General features: G+C 35.3%; 1 protein-coding gene across 1 annotated transcript in view; it reads left to right on the plus strand.

Moving 5' to 3' along the window:
- Positions 1–2,566: 2,566 nt before the first annotated feature.
- LOC126427263 (uncharacterized) overlaps positions 2,567–16,327 on the plus strand; it is a 131,897-nt gene continuing 118,136 nt past the window's right edge. The window contains exons 1-3 of the mRNA XM_050089516.1: positions 2,567–2,641; positions 8,595–8,684; positions 14,656–14,718. Of these exons, the coding sequence (XP_049945473.1) occupies positions 8,613–8,684; positions 14,656–14,718 (135 nt within the window). The 5' untranslated portion in view covers positions 2,567–2,641; positions 8,595–8,612. The remainder of the gene's footprint in view (positions 2,642–8,594; positions 8,685–14,655; positions 14,719–16,327) is intronic.

Raw genomic sequence — 16,327 nt, forward strand, 5'->3', positions numbered from 1 at the left:
GTATGAAGTGTGAGAAGAAAAGAATGATTGTTGCAGTGCCTCTGTGTATGCAGTAATTATTCTAATCTTATCCTCATGATCCCTATATGAGCGATACATAGGGGGTTGTAGTATATCTGTAGAGTATTCATTTAAAGCTGGTTCTTGAAACTTGCTTACAGACTTTCTTGGGATAGTTTATGTTTGTCTTCAAGAGTCTCCCAGCTCAGTTCCTTCAGTATCTCTGTGACACTCTCCCATGGATTAAACAAACCTGTGACCATATGTGTTGTCCTTCTCTGTATATGTGCAATACAACTGTTATTCGTATCTCATATGGGCCCCACACATTTGAGCAGCATTTTAGAACTAGTTGCATGATTGATTTGTAAGCAATCTCTTTTGTAGACTGATGGCACTTCTTAGTATTCTACCAATAAACCGAAGTCTACCACCTGCTTTACCCATGACTGAAACTATCATTTTATATCCTTACAAAGTGTTACATCCAGGTACTTGTATAAGTTGGCTGATTCCAACAGTGACTCATTGATATTGTAGTCATAGGATACTTCATTTTTTCGATTTGTGAAGTGCTAAATTTTATATCTCTGAACATATAGTGCAACTTACCAATCTCTGTACCACGTTGAAATCTTATCAAGATCTGACTGAATATTTATGCCACTTTTGTCAGATAGTACTACATTATATGAGATGTTCAAAAAGTCTCTCCACAGTGCTATATGATTGTTAGCCGCGCATGCCATATGCCGCAGTGAATATACCGAAATGAAAGTTAGTGAAATACAAGTTATTAATTTATTGAATATTCATTTTTACTGATGCTGGCTGAGATAAACGAAACAGTGGAATGTTGGGAGAGTCCACTTGAAGGGAAGTAACCCAGGCAAGCGAACAATCATATGGCACATGCAGCTAACGATCATATGGCACTGCGGAGAGACTTTTTGAACACATCATCTGTAAAAAGCCTGATTTTGCTATAAATATTGTTCACAAGGTTCTTACCATACAACATGAACAGCAAAGGTCTCAAATCACTTCCCTGAAACACAGCCGGAGTTATTTCTACATCTGATGATGACTCTCCATCCAAGATAACATGCTGTGTCCTCCCTACCAAAAAGTCCTCAATTCAGTCACAAATTTCACTTGATACCCCAAATGATGGTACTTTTGACAATGAGCGTAGGTGCAGTACTGAATCAATTGCTTTTCGAAAATCAAGAAGTACAGCTTCTACCTGGATGCCTTGATCCAAAGTTTTCAGTGTGTCATGTAAGAAAAGTGCTAGTTGGGTTTCACATGATCGATGTTTCCGAAATCCATGCTGGCTGGCATTGAGGAGGTTTCAGGTCAGAATATAGTCGAAGATTATACAACAAATCAGTTGTAATGTGTTAATTTGTTAGTGTCATTAATGTGAGTACTTCTTCAGTAGAAACGTTGTTTTTAATGCCAAAGAGAAACAAAAGCTGCTCTTGAAATTCTGCTGCAGGAGAAGACCTGTCTCATCTTGGAATTATTTCAGTTGAAGCTCACCTACTATTAGAACAAAGAATGAAGAAAATTTCTCTCAGGAAGTGGTTACCCTATTTGCTTCTGAGGAGAGAAGAATGGAATTTCAATTCGGTTGATCATGCAGAGGTGGTCTACTGAAATGTCAAAGGTAACTCTAAAGCCAGAAGCTTGTTACATTCCAAAAAAGTTTGCTTATAGTAATATAAATTGATATTAGTTCTAATTATTTCAGTATCTATTCCTTCAATGTAAACTGTTACCGGTACCAGATGTGATTTCACATCTCCAGCTGGGAGTGTTATTGAGACTTGGCTGTCCCTTGATGTACTATTCTTTTCTTAAAATTAAAATGTTAATATTATTAATTCATTAATTCGCAATATAATTATAACTGATATAAAACGATGTAATATAATTATATACCAGTAATCATAATACTCAATGCTTCGGCAGGCTCAATTATCTCTGCACGCCACTGGTCAACAGTAAATGGTATCGTAGTATCATAAAAGTTTTGGCAGTCTGCTACGTGGGTCCCAACCAAATCCAAAAGTAATATAAATGCTGCATTCATTTTGTTCAGAAACAGATTTCCGTTTTCTTTTCATTGTTGTCTGTAATATTTTGGTGCTTATGTATTACGTTACCTGGGAGATGTAATTTATTAGTTAGTGCGGTATGTGTGCAACATGACGACCACTTGACTTCAACTGTGGACTTTACTGTGCATAAATAATATTTGTGGTCTATTTATGGTCTACATATGTAGTCAATGAAAACAGAGCATAGCATTCTACGAAAATAAGAAGCCGTGCAAGAGGAAAACGACGGCACTTTTGTACCAGAGCAGTGTACACTCTTCGCGTGTTGTTGTTGTTTTTTTATTTATTTAAGCAAACAATCAGATTTCACATAGTGTAGTGGTCCCATATTCACTCTGTTGCAAGGTCTGCATTTCTGACAAGAATATTCTGCAGCCCACAACACTTAATTCCTTCTTCCACATCTAATCTCTTTATGACATTGAGCTTGTAATCTTTGATCTGTCAGCAGAAGTCAAGCAGCTGCAGAGTTGTGGGTTTGCAGTCTGCAGGTGTTTATAAACTACGTCCTACAGGTAATAAACAAGTGACAAAATATTACCAAAATTAAAAGATGAAATGTTCAAAACTTATCTTCGAACATAATTATCACTTTTTAATCTCATAATTGACTGTGCATCATTAAGTATTTTTCCAACAACTTGTACTGTAGCGACAGTTCGTAGCAATGTCGTGTTAATGTTGCGGCTTGTTTGGAATTTATTTATTTATTTATTTTTGTGTATTGAAACGGGTTAGTCGGAATCAGCGTTGGCAAATTTGCTTATTGTTTGAGACAATGTGTGGATTTAGTACATCGGTAACTGCTTTAGGTTAGGTTTCTCAAAACAAACCACCGGTGTTATTGCCCACGAGCATGTAATTTTTCTAAATGCGACTAATGAGTTAATTTTTCCACCAGTATTTTGGTGCGTATCAAATACGCAACGTATACTGCGCATCAGATATGAAAAATACATGTAACATCTGGCAGAGCGTCTTGTGAATTACATGCTATTTTCGCCAACCTATACAATCACTACATGCATCTTCCGTGAATTCGTAAAAGAAACGGTTTGTACTTCCGAAATTTTTGCAACAGTTTATGTATGCTAGGATCTCCAGTGAGAGTGAATGTCATTGTTAATTTCATTGTGGTGGATGATGGAAGACAACCAACTTTTTACCTGATCTGTCTGGCTATGCAAATTTGTATACCAGTTGCGATGTAATAATGTTTACGAAGGGTTCACAAGGGACAAGAAGAGCTTTTGCTGATATCTAATGTATTGCTCCTTTTTCTACCGTCAGGTGTTTTATCGTCTTCTTCAATATTTCTCATTTAAGAGCAGATAGCACATCATTTCGGGGATTGTGTACGTGGAGATAAAAGAAAATGTTACCGCATGTATTTATTGTTTTTATTAATTTAGCATCGTTGTCATCGTAAAAACTATATTGGACTTGTCATGCACAGAAATAAAAAAAGTCTGGAATGTACAAAATGAAATTGTCTACAATACATACTAGAAAATTTTAATTTTTATTTGCATAAGAATGGTGTATAATAATTTGTTTCCCAGTAATAACTACACATAGAATAAATAGTAATGTAGATTAAGTAGTACAGTATATACTGAAACCTACAAAGATAGGATTTATCACACAGCTGCACTACATGCATCGGGGCTTGGTTTACGAAATCATTTTCTCGATCTTCTGGATATTCATATACTTAGATCTATCAACTTTTATGAATATGAAATGTAAGTTCTAATTTAAAATTGATATTGTCTAAGTCTTTTTATCTTTGAGGCAATGCATTAGAGTGTAATACCCATGCATCTTACATGCTTCTGATTTCGAGCTCTATTTATTTCTTCTATGTGTAGGTCATTCCTGTTCCCTATTCTATAATTGTGGCAGTTAGCATTTGTGTGGAGATTACTTATATTTGCTTTGGTTATTAGTACACATTTAAAAATATATGGTGGTGGCAAAGCATTCCTAATTTCCTGAAAAGAGGTCTGCAGTGAGTTTGTGTAGCTCTGTTGGCCCTTATATGGTCAGTGTGTTTCGTAAGATAATTTTTTTTTTTTTTAATTAGCTTTTGAACTGGGCCAAAATGATATTCCTTATGAGTCAACAGAATGGAAATGTCAAAAGTATGCGATTCTTATACCTTCGAAAGTGCAAATATTTGTGATAACTCTCAGTGCAAAGAAGGCTGAATTAGCTCTGTGTGTAAGGAACCTTAAATGGTGCTTCCAATTAATAGCTTCATGTACTGTATATGCATTCCTAACATTTTGCAAACTGCACACGCTACTAGTCGCTCATCCATTTTCAGATAGTCTTCATCCCGGATCATTTTACCAAACTGAATGTAGTTTTTTTATTTGGTAATATTTTTTTAATTTTATCAATAGTCACTCATGTCATCAGCATATAATAAAATTTTGATTATCATGTTGCAACTGTAAATGATTCACGTATGTGAGAAAGACGATGTTGCCCAAGGGGCACATGTTAAGTAACTTCTTTTGCTATTTAGACTGCCCTTATTTTCTGATTTGGATTAACAGTGGTGAGCTCACAGTCTGAGTTCTGTTTTTGAGATACAACTGAAACCACTTTTCCCATGACACTAACTGCTTCCAGCTTATCAATGAGGATTTCATGGCATATGGTATTGGAAGGCTTTAGACAGATCTGTATTCATTACTACCACACATTTTTTTATTATTTCTTGGGTGTAGTCTAAGACTGCAACTGTTGTGCTGTGTTTTGCATGAAAGCCATGTTCAGAGTTCATCGCTGTCTATCAGTTTCATTTTGGAGAAAGCAGAAAGAACTGATATGGGATGGTACTTTTTCTATTTTATGCCTCTCTCACTTTTAGCCACTGTGGAAACAAACCTTCACTAAAGGTAACATTTGTAACATGTCTTAAAGGTTTTGCAGTCATTATTGTGATTGGATTGAAATTGGTACACTGTCTCCAACCACGGTCATTTTTGGTTTTAAGCTCCTAGTCAACCCTAATTACTCCTGTTCATCTCTTGAAGGACTGTTCATGCTACAGGCAACATTTGGAGCCTTTTTTATTTTCCTTTTTGAGAATTTTAAGTTTAGTGAATGTGGTACATTGAAAAAATAGTTATTAATGTAGTTTGCCGTTTCCTTCTTTTCTGTATTATAATTGTCAATGTGTGTTTTATTTCTTCCTCTTCTCAAATGATACTAGTTTCATTTATTACACTTTCTCAAACAGTATGGCGAAACCATAAGCACAAGAACATTATAATTAGATAAACCAAGGTCAGTATTAATTACCTCCTCTTCATAGGAATCTAAAAAGTATGCATTGTCTATGAGAGTCTGTACTGAGTGTTATTAGAGTAGGACCTATAATATGGGATAACATATTAAAACACTGTAAAATGTTCAGAAATGATATTTAACTGTGTCATTTCACATAATTGTCTTAAAAGCCCGACAAAGAAGCACAGTCACTTTTTCAAGGTACCCCATGTCTAGTTTTGAAATAAATTTCTCTAAATCTCCACAAGGTGACCTATACACAGTCGTTACCAGTTTCCCTTTTCTCACCATACAACTCAATAGCAGCTGTTTCAAAATGCTTTTCTACAATTAACTTTCAAATATCATTTCTTTTGAATTTTACCCGTTTTTCATATAAATGCAGATACCACCATTTTTGACATTTTCCCTACAGTAAAAGCTAGCTAGTCTAAAAGAATGTATAATGAAACAATGGAAACTCCAGATAGGAATATCAACAGTTTGAGAAGAATATTGATTGCTACTTACTATAAAGATGACACACGAAATTGCAGACAAGCACAATTAGGGCACTTACAAATTTTCTTTTGGCCACAGCCTTCGTCAGAAAAAGAAAAACACACACACATTCATTCACACAAACAGGAATACCTCACGCACACGTTACCACCATATCTGGCGGCTCAGACCAGAATGTTAACTGATATTCCGTACACCAATTCTCTGAAAGACACAAACACTGTCTTAAACTCATCTAAGACAACTTCTAGTTAAAGGTAGTCATTCCTTAGAGACTGAATATGTAGATTCATAACTGGGAAAGAATTTGGGGGAAGTCTAGATTTAGTTGCGCCTACAATTTGTTTTATCAAGTTGGTTGTAGAGGTATTGATTGTTTCTACATTTGTTGAAAGTACTATACTGCAACTTTGCCTGTCATGAGGTAGAAAAAATCCTGGTTTGTTCTTGAAAGTCATTTTGGTAAGCTCATTTTTTGTCTTTGGAGTGTTGTTTGCCACTGTAGTTTGCACTGATCTTTGTTTTTCTTTATTCTTGCAACTACATTTGTGCTTGTTGCTGCAGAGAGGGGCTGTACTGAATGTGTTATTCCAATGGTCCGTAAAGCTGTTGGAGTCCACAGTTTGTCTTGAACTAGTCCTTTAGGGCACAGCTTGCAAAATTGGACAATGTGTTGTTTATCTTAGAGAAGGAAAGTTGCCACTCACCATACAGCGGAGATGCTGAGTCATGATAGGCACAACAAAAAGATTTACACAATTATAGCTCTCGGCCATTAAAGCCTTTTTCAGCAAAAAACACACACCACATTCCATCCTGGATTTTGTTACCTTCATTTCTGTACACACATTAGTGCTTTGTTGACCCTTCTGCTTCCGTTTGTAAATAATAGGATCATCATCTTTTGTCTCAGTAAATTTCCATATGTGTTTTTTTTTTTTTTTTTTTTTTTTTTTTTATTTCTGTACAAACATATTATTTTCCCACATTATTCAAATACAACTCATTGTCTGATATAATGCGTTCTTTCTAAGCCATCAAGTTTTAAAACAATGTGTTTGGGAAGGTTTTGGTAATTTCTTTCCATTTTTCTGTTCTTGACTTATGTTTCCTTGTTTACTCATAGATGTGGAATTGATCTTTCCTGAATGGTATGCTTGGTAACACTATGTTTACATTTCTTAAAATATTTAGGACGCTTCTAGCATACCTGATAGCTTTTTGGTTGTTGTTTTGGTAGACATCACTTGCTCCAGCAAACATTAAAACAATGTCTCGGTTGGTTTGTGGCCCTGCAACTTTTTTTTTTTTTTGGTCCTGTAGACTTCATTCATTGGAGCATCTTGCTTAACTAAACGTTTTATATTGGGTTGTACTTCTTTCAACATTTCTGCCATATTTCATCCAAGACTGTCAGCAAGAATCAGTATTTTTCTTTGAAATCCAAAGTTTCCATTTGTATCATACTTGTGTTCTGGTCTGTCGCTTATTTTTTAATGATGATGGCCTGTATTTATATTGTTACTACTATCAAGACACTTTGTAAAATGCACACTTGCCTGCCACTGGTACTTTGGTTTTCTGTTGCATTTGTTGCAACTATTTAGAGTCTTTCCCTTTTTATACCTATTATTTTTTCTGCTTCATAAACTTGCAAATTGAGGGTTAACAACAATTTGCCAGAATGTGTGTATTCCAGTGTAGTTTTGTATAAAGAAAGTGCAACAGCTTTGCAGATTTATGTAAAAAGAAAGTAATTCGTCTAGGAAGGACTATTTTCACTGACAAGAGTCATACATCATCAGAATGTAACAAAACATTCACCATGGATACAAACTTAAGAGGAGCAATTTAAACAAATTAGTTTTGTAAGAGGACTTTATACCATATTAAAGGTAATAGATAATAAAGAATAAGTTGTAGTGCATTGCAGTATGTGTGTTTTTCTTTAGTGAGCTGGTATAAAATTCAACATGGGAGTATTATCTCTAGCCTGAGTAGCTATACAACTATACCATGTATAAGGAAAGCCATATAAAAGCAACTGTGTCAAAAATGCATATTCACCGTGTAACAAAGAGTGCTTCATAGGCTGCTGAGCACTGCGTATGGGTAGATATGAATATTAGAGTGAACAAACTGCAGACTGACTCCTGTGTTTTGAGATTAAGTACTCCAAATGTTGCAGACATGATTAAGCAGTATAAATTCCACTCTGTTGTTATGTACAGAGGCCGTACTGCAAGAAGAAGAAGAAGATGATGATGATGATGATGATGATGATCCCGTAGGGCTCACAGTAGTTAGTAGTTTACTATCCCTAACTCCAATGACACGAACAATAGCAATCAATATCATCATTTCTTTCCATGTGATAGCTTCTGCAAAACTTTAATTTTCTGTCATTTTGAGATAATAAGTTATGGCTGTTCATTACCTGACAGTTGCACCTCAGTTATTATCATGGACTCTTGTCCTTCGATGATAAGTCCCATAGTGCTCAGAGCCAGCCATCTTGTTCTTCAGCTAATGTTGCACTTATGTCTGGTTAGTGGTTCATCTGCTGCAAATAGTACTGGATTGAAAATAATGCCTTTGATTTGTATCTCACAGCAACAGTGGAAATCAAATGTGACTGTTCTTATCCGGTTGCTTGTGTTTCAGGGACTAATAGCTGCAGCAATGGACCATCGAATAACTATTTGGATAAAAGAAGAGAGAAAAAATGACATACCAAGTACACCAGGCTCCATGGTAGGAGATTTCTTACCATTGTTTCATTAATTTCTGTGTACAATATGCTGTGCAAATAAAGAGAATTCATGTCACATTTCTGGTAGCATGATTAATTCATTGTAATAAAAAATTGTGGCTTTCTGAGGTTATATGCAGCATTTCACAACATTGTCCAGAGATTGCAATGTGTCTTAATATTCTCAAATTGTGGAGGGGGGAGTTTAACTTTAGTTTTTGTAATTTGTTGAAATTCTTAATGTGCTGTTCATGGGCACTGATGATATGTTTGCATAAAATTAAGGTATGCTGTTGAAATAGTTGACGCATGATCTGCAAGAAGTCGGTTCCAATGGGCACAGTATGTCAGCTGATGACCTTGATGCCATCATCAGGTGAGCTGATGAACTGTTTGTTGGCACATGTATAATAGCACAGGCACTTACTGGAATGTTGTGCTCATTGGACACTGATATATGGCCATTTACCCATGATCTGTTTTTTTCATGATTTATGCTGACAGAAGTTGAAGATTCTTGTAAGTTGTTATGCTTTTGTATGCTTATTTTAAATGACAACTTCAATATGCAGTTTAAGTATGGATATGATGATATGCTAAATATTAGGGATGTAATTGAATTTAAAAATAAAATAGGAGCAGGAAGCTGATTATTACATTGTATAGGCCTATATAAGATTAACTGCATTGTTCACTACCACTATGGCAACTCAGAGCCAGTCACCTTCCAACCTAACCTAGACATTGGCTGCACTACAGACCAATTTTATGAATTTAAAGGTAATATTAATGCACATTCATTGGCAGTATGTTTGCAAAAAAAATGGATTTATTCTGATCTAATACACTTGCTTTAAGTGTTAACTTTAATGTGTAAACTATGAATGAAGATAACTTTATGTTAAAAATAAAGCAGGGAGTATTCATGTTGATGACACTATGTCATTATCCTAAGCTATTGACACAAATTTAGGCCCTACTACAGGCAGATGTACCTTTCTCTATATTAAAACAGCAAATCTGCCATATTACAATCTTTAAATTCATCAACTGAGTAAAATGCTTTACCTTTAAGCCATTGACCCAATGTTGTCTTAAATTTACTTTTAGATACTGTTTGTACAATTACCATTTACACTAACAAATTGTACTCTGTTGCTTAAGTAGGATTCTAATAATTTCAGGGTGTGCTCTTCCATGTCGTAGAGTCTTAATTTCATGATCAAAGTACTATGGGATACAGTGTCAAATGCTTTACTCAGGTCTAGGAGAGTAGCACAGGAGATTGAATTATTTTCAAAGCCATCATATATATCACTAACAATATTTTCAACTGCTTTAACTGTGGATAGTTTAGACCTGAATCCATACTGTGAGTTACTTAACAAATTATTCCTCTCAAAATAGAGATTCATTTGTTGGTGAACACAGTCTTCGATTATTTTAGATATTATTGGGGTTAATGAGATAGGGCGATAGTTACTTGGATTTGATTTATCTCCTTTCTTAAATATGGGAATAGTTACTGCTATTTTCAAACAGCCGGGGAAAATCCCTTGCTGTAATATGCGGTTAAGGAGAGTGGTTAAAGGGGGCAGAAGATCACTTGATATCTTCTTTATGACAAAGTTTGACAGACTATAGAAGTCCTCTGCTCTGGAACTACTTAGTTTGCCTATTGCTTTGCTAACATCATTTTCAGTTACTGTTGCCCAGCAGAATTTATGGACTACATACTTATTTGAACATAAAAGAGTTTTAGCATCAAGCATGGCATTGAGGGGAGACAAATCTTGTCATAAACTGAAGTTAACAAAGTGTGAGTTTAAGATATCTGGGGCTATGGATATAGCTAGTTGAGTTGTTGGTCTATTTATTTCATTTTTAATTACTTCCCAGGCAGCTTTACAGCTGTTTCTGGATTGAAGAATATAGTTATCATTCGCCCTACGTTTTGCCAAACTTATTTCAGATCTATAAATTTTTCTTATTCTAATGTACATCTCTTTGTACTCGTTGCTGTTATGAGATCTGTCCTTGAACATAAGAAGCATAATCCTGATGCTGTTGAGGTATGGTGTAAACCAATTATTTAGTCTCTGTGGTTTATGAGCTTGGTTATTATTCTGTCTTTTTACTAATCTGGGACAACACTCATCAAATATTCTTGCAATTTCCTCTATAAATAATTTGCTTGTGTTATTCACACACATATCTTTGTATAAGATGTCATTCCAGTTAACTGACCTTAATATAGTTCTAAACTCTCTTATGTTGCATTCATTCATAGGTCTAACAGTTTTGTGTTGTTCATCTGGAATGCTGACTGGAACTGTAATCCATAGGCCATCATGGTCAGCTAGGCCTAACTTGACTACTCCAATTTCAACATTATTTTCATGGATATTACTTATTATATTGTCTAAGCATGCATTATATCTTGTAGGCTTATCATTTAGACAATAGCAATCGAAAGCTCTTAGGCTATCCAAGAATTCCAATATGATATGATTCTGTACCCTGATATCCATATTAATATCACCAAAAATTAAGATTCTTTGGTATTTATATTTAGGCTTAGTTAGTAAGACTAACAGTTTTTTAAATTTACCATAAATTCATATTCACTAGAAGATAGTGTGCGATATACAGATGCAACAATATTATTATGTTTAGGTATATGTACAACTGCAGCCTCAAAGATGGTGTCTATACACAGGTCTGTGACATCAATAGTAAAGTATTGTAGATTTAGTCCATTCTTTATATATGTTATATATTATGGTTCTAGTGAACAATGCGAGCTATCAGTTCATTTTTTTAAGTGTGTCATACATAGGTGGCATCTTGGATATTGTTTTTGTGTGTTCCAGTTGTAGATTGCAGTTGTTTTAGTTTGCGATTTAGTTGTAAGTGGCATATTAGGTTATATTTTTGCTACACTTGCAATTCATTTTAAGATAAAGATGTTTTGGATAGAGTTGTATTCTACACCTATATTGTTTCTTTAATGATGTGGAGACAGGGTTGTAGCATAGCCAGTGGTTCAATTGGAAGGTCATAGGTTGATTGTGAGTTGAGAAAGCAAAATAATTGTGTCATAATTGTCTTTTTTCCATTGTTATCAATATATCATTAAATGAAAACCCAACTTTTCTGCTGTAGTCTGGTATTCTCAAGATTTTTATTTATTTATTTATTTATTTTTGTCTGAAGGTAGTAATAACAAGATAAGTGTCATTAAAACCATTTCCCCATATATTCCCACTAGTTTCAGCTTCTATTTTTCTGTTGCTGACATCATCCATGGGTCATTACTTAAGGCTTATATCTCTACCATGTTGTCATGTCATCAGTCTGCCAGTGCAGAGTCATGTTGTATATTTATCTCATAGTTCCTTTGAAAGATGTTTGAAGAGACATTTATTGCAGTTACTAGTTTCTATATTAGTACTTTGATCTGAATTGTAAAGTAGGCCTCAGTAAGAACAAAGCAGGAAATTTTGATTTCGGACAAATGGCATTTAGTAAACATACAATACTGTGTACATGCAATCTGATAAACTGCCGTGTGTATATTTGTGACAGTAACAGAGTTGTGGCAAAACTAAGAGGTTACAGACTGAAATACTGACTCTTGTAACTATGTCTTACATAGGCATCTTTTCATCACAATAAATGTTTGTAAAGTTGCAAGGCTTTTACAGAAGAATTAAGCAATTTTTGGTGTAAATAATGTAACTTGAAATGTGATTGAAACTTTGTCACACTGTACAATACCTGTTACTTCCTATGCCTCACTAATCTTCAAAGTTTCTCTGGAAGCAGTGACAATGCAAATGTAAGAACTTGCCTGAGAAAACTGCAATGTAAAAATAGCTTCGGCAGAGTACTTATATGCAATGACAATATTGCAGAATTTGTATGGATCGAGTCAAGCTAGACTCCACATTCAGTGTAAGCCTAGACTAAGAACAACAGGACAGATGAGCGTAGTGCAGATTTCAGTCTTTGCATTTTGAATATATCACATATTATCATTTACTTGATTTGAGGATTATCTTGCCCATATTCAGGGCATTCATTTTTTGAATGGTATCTGCCATTGGTCTGACAATGAGAACAGCTGGAATAGTTTGTGATATACAGGGTGATTCAAAAAGAATACCACAACTTTAAAAATGTGTATTTAATGAAAGAAACATAATATAACCTTCTGTTATACATCATTACAAAGAGTATTTAAAAAGGTTTTTTTTTTCACTCAAAAACAAGTTCAGAGATGTTCAATATGGCCCCCTCCAGACACACAAGCAATATCAACCCGATACTCCAACTCGTTCCACACTCTCTGTTGCATATCAGGCATAACAGTTTGGATAGCTGCTGTTATTTCTCGTTTCAAATCATCAATGGTGGCTGGGAGAGGTGGTCGAAACACCGTATCCTTAACATACCCCCATAAGAAAAAATCGCAGGGGGTAAGATCAGGGCTTCTTGCAGGCCAGTGATGAAGTGCTCTGTCACGGGCTGCCTGGCGGCCAATCCATCGCCTCGGGTAGTTGACGTTCAGGTAGTTACGGACAGATAAGTGCCAATGTGGTGGCGCTCCATCCTGCTGAAATATGAATTGTTGTGCTTCTTGTTCGAGCTGAGGGAACAGCCAATTCTCTAACATCTCCAGATACTGTAGTCCAGTTACAGTAGCACCTTCGAAGAAAAAGGAACCGAAAACTTTATTGGCTGAAATGGCACAGAAAACGTTCACCTTAGGCGAGTCACGTTCATACTGAGTTGTTTCCCGCGGATTCTCAGTGCCCCATATACAGACATTGTGACGGTTGACTTTCCCGTTAGTGTGGAAAGTTGCTTCATCACTAAACACAATCTTTGAAACGAAAGTTTCATCTGTTTCCATTTGAGCAAGGATAAAATCACAGAAATCGATTCTTTTAATCTTATCAGCTGCAGACAGTGCTTGAACCAATTTCAGACGATAAGGTTTCATAACTAACCTTTTTCATAGGACTCTCCATACAGTTGATTGTGGAATTTGCAGCTCTCTGCTAGCTCTGCAAGTCGATTTTCCTGGGCTGTGAACAAATGCTTGCTGGATGTGTGCTACATTTTCATCACTCGTTCTCGGCCGTCCAGAACTTTTCCCTTTGCACAAACACCCATTCTCTGTAAACTGTTTATACCAACATTTAACACACCACCTATCAGGAGGTTTAACACCATACTTCGTTCGAAATGCACGCTGAACAACTGTCGTCAATTCACTTCTGCCGTACTCAATAACACAAAAAGCTTTCTGTTGAGCGGTCGCCATCTTAGCATCAACTGACGCTGACGCCTAGTCAACAGCGCCTCAAGCGAACAAATGTACAACTAAATGAAACTTTGTAGCTCCCTTAATTCGCCGACAGATAGTGCTTAGCTCTGCCTTTTGTCGTTGCAGAGTTTTAAATTCCTGAAGTTGTGGTATTCTTTTTGAATCACCGTGTATAACACCTATCTTTTCTATATTAATCTTCTCATACTACTCTTCTTTGAAATAACCACAGAAATGAAGATTACATACCACATTTATCTTTTGCACTACTTCTGTTGTACAAAAGTTCATGGTTTATTAGTAGCTCAAATTTGTGTAAAAGTTGCATGGGTGTTCCATCAGTACATGAGAAATTATATGCAGAATGGTTCTGTATTGGCACATATCTATAAAATAATGTTATCAGTCACATAATTTTATTTTCAGTGTAATCGAAATAAATCTTATTGACTGTGTGTGACCCACAATTATTCTCTCACAAAAGAAAACTGAGAACAGGCAATAAAATGATAATTGTTAAATTATGTGGTGTCATTTATTCTTGACAAGTGCTTTAATTTAGCTGGAAACTTGTGAAACTTGGAAACAATATGTGAAGATTAATATATCCACTATACTTTGTGTTACTTTTACCACAGGTCGAGGTATACCCCTCCAGTGTGAAAATAAAGGAAGAATTGCAAGATTACGTGAATGAAGAGGTAATTTTAAAATTTAGATGACTGAGTAGAATTAAGCACTGCTGTATTACTTCACAGCTGTGGTGAATACAGTAGAAGTAGGTGATACAGCTGTTTATTAGCACCTAAGTTTTTTCTGTAGTACTTCCAATAATGACACTCATAGTATGATAATATGCCCTGCCCTCTAGAGCCAAGTATTGAAAGAATCAAAATATAGGATTTTTTTAGCATTGCAGTGTATGGTTTGAAGTATTATCTTCAAGAAGGCACAGTAGTTTGAACATAGTTTATTTGCATATTTGTGAAGACAAGTAAGAACTCTGCCATGCCCTGGATTTGAGCCACAATTCCACACTTTTTTGGCCAGTTGCCTTCATGAGTAGGCTATCTACAGATTCCACCTTGACTGAATCAAATTGTCATTCTTACAATAGGTGCACTTAGGGGATAGAACAAGACTGAGAACTCATTATACTTTTTGGAAATGACATAGAACAGATGCAAGACACAACAGTAACTTCATAAACACTTATTTACATGAGCCATTTTGGATTTGAGAGTTTGAGACTCACTTCATGAGATGGGGGCAGCAGAAGACGTGCTTCTACCTTACAGAAGAGTAATTTGAAACTTAGCAAGTTGGAATAATTCCATTTGCTAAACTCTACTCCTCAGATAACTTTTTTAATTTCTTTTTTATATTATGCTGATAGTAGATGCAGAACATTTACATAAAGACCAAAATTCTTATTTAGGCGATGTTCCAGTAAAATTATTTATTCATCAGTTTATTTGAGTTCTGCTAATGCCAGTGGTGTAGTTAATGATTCACTGTATATGTTCTTTTAAGATAAATCTGTAATTTACTTTATTCAGAAGCCATATGGTTGGAAACATATCGTGAGATAACAACTGTTTATTTACAGAGTGACATAAATTATTTTAAGGCCCTCATTTCACTCTTTCAGTAAACATTTTATTATTTGTGAAAAGTCATGAACTAAAAAGTTATTTGTAATTAAAGTTTCCACCACCCAGAAAATAATATTATTACCTGGACGTTTCAGTATGTTTATAATATCATAACTGTAGTTATAATTTTTTTGCTCTAATTTTTCTGTACTGGAAAATAGCTTTGGTTATCGAAGTAATTTGACAGTTTAGAAAGGAAGAAAACTACTATCCTGTGAAATTTACAAGAGGCTCAGTAAATCCCCATGGCAGTGTGTGTGGTATGAATAAAATAATCCACCCAAGTTTATTTATTTCCCAATCGTCTATCGCATAGATAAATCTAATTATTACCTGCTTCCTCATAATGTCATTGCCACTAATTTTGTTCACTTTATATAGCAATAGGGATTTAGCTCCTAGTAAATGTTGCAGTAACTTCACCATGGCAGAGTCATGATTAGCTATTTTCATCTTAATGTCTCAATGTAAAACTTCATAGAGTGCATTCATCCATTCCACATTTCAGTGTCAAAGTCACTAATATGAGCAGATTTGTTACAGTAACTCAGTGTGATTATTTCATGAACTTGTTTAAAAAATCTGTGTCATGATATTGTGGAAGTGACATGTACAGAGGTGACACCCTCTGTGTCCATGGAGTGTGTTTGCTCTC

The sequence above is a fragment of the Schistocerca serialis genome, chromosome 11 (assembly GCF_023864345.2).
Source record: "Schistocerca serialis cubense isolate TAMUIC-IGC-003099 chromosome 11, iqSchSeri2.2, whole genome shotgun sequence".
NCBI classification, from domain to species: Eukaryota; Metazoa; Arthropoda; class Insecta; order Orthoptera; family Acrididae; genus Schistocerca; species Schistocerca serialis.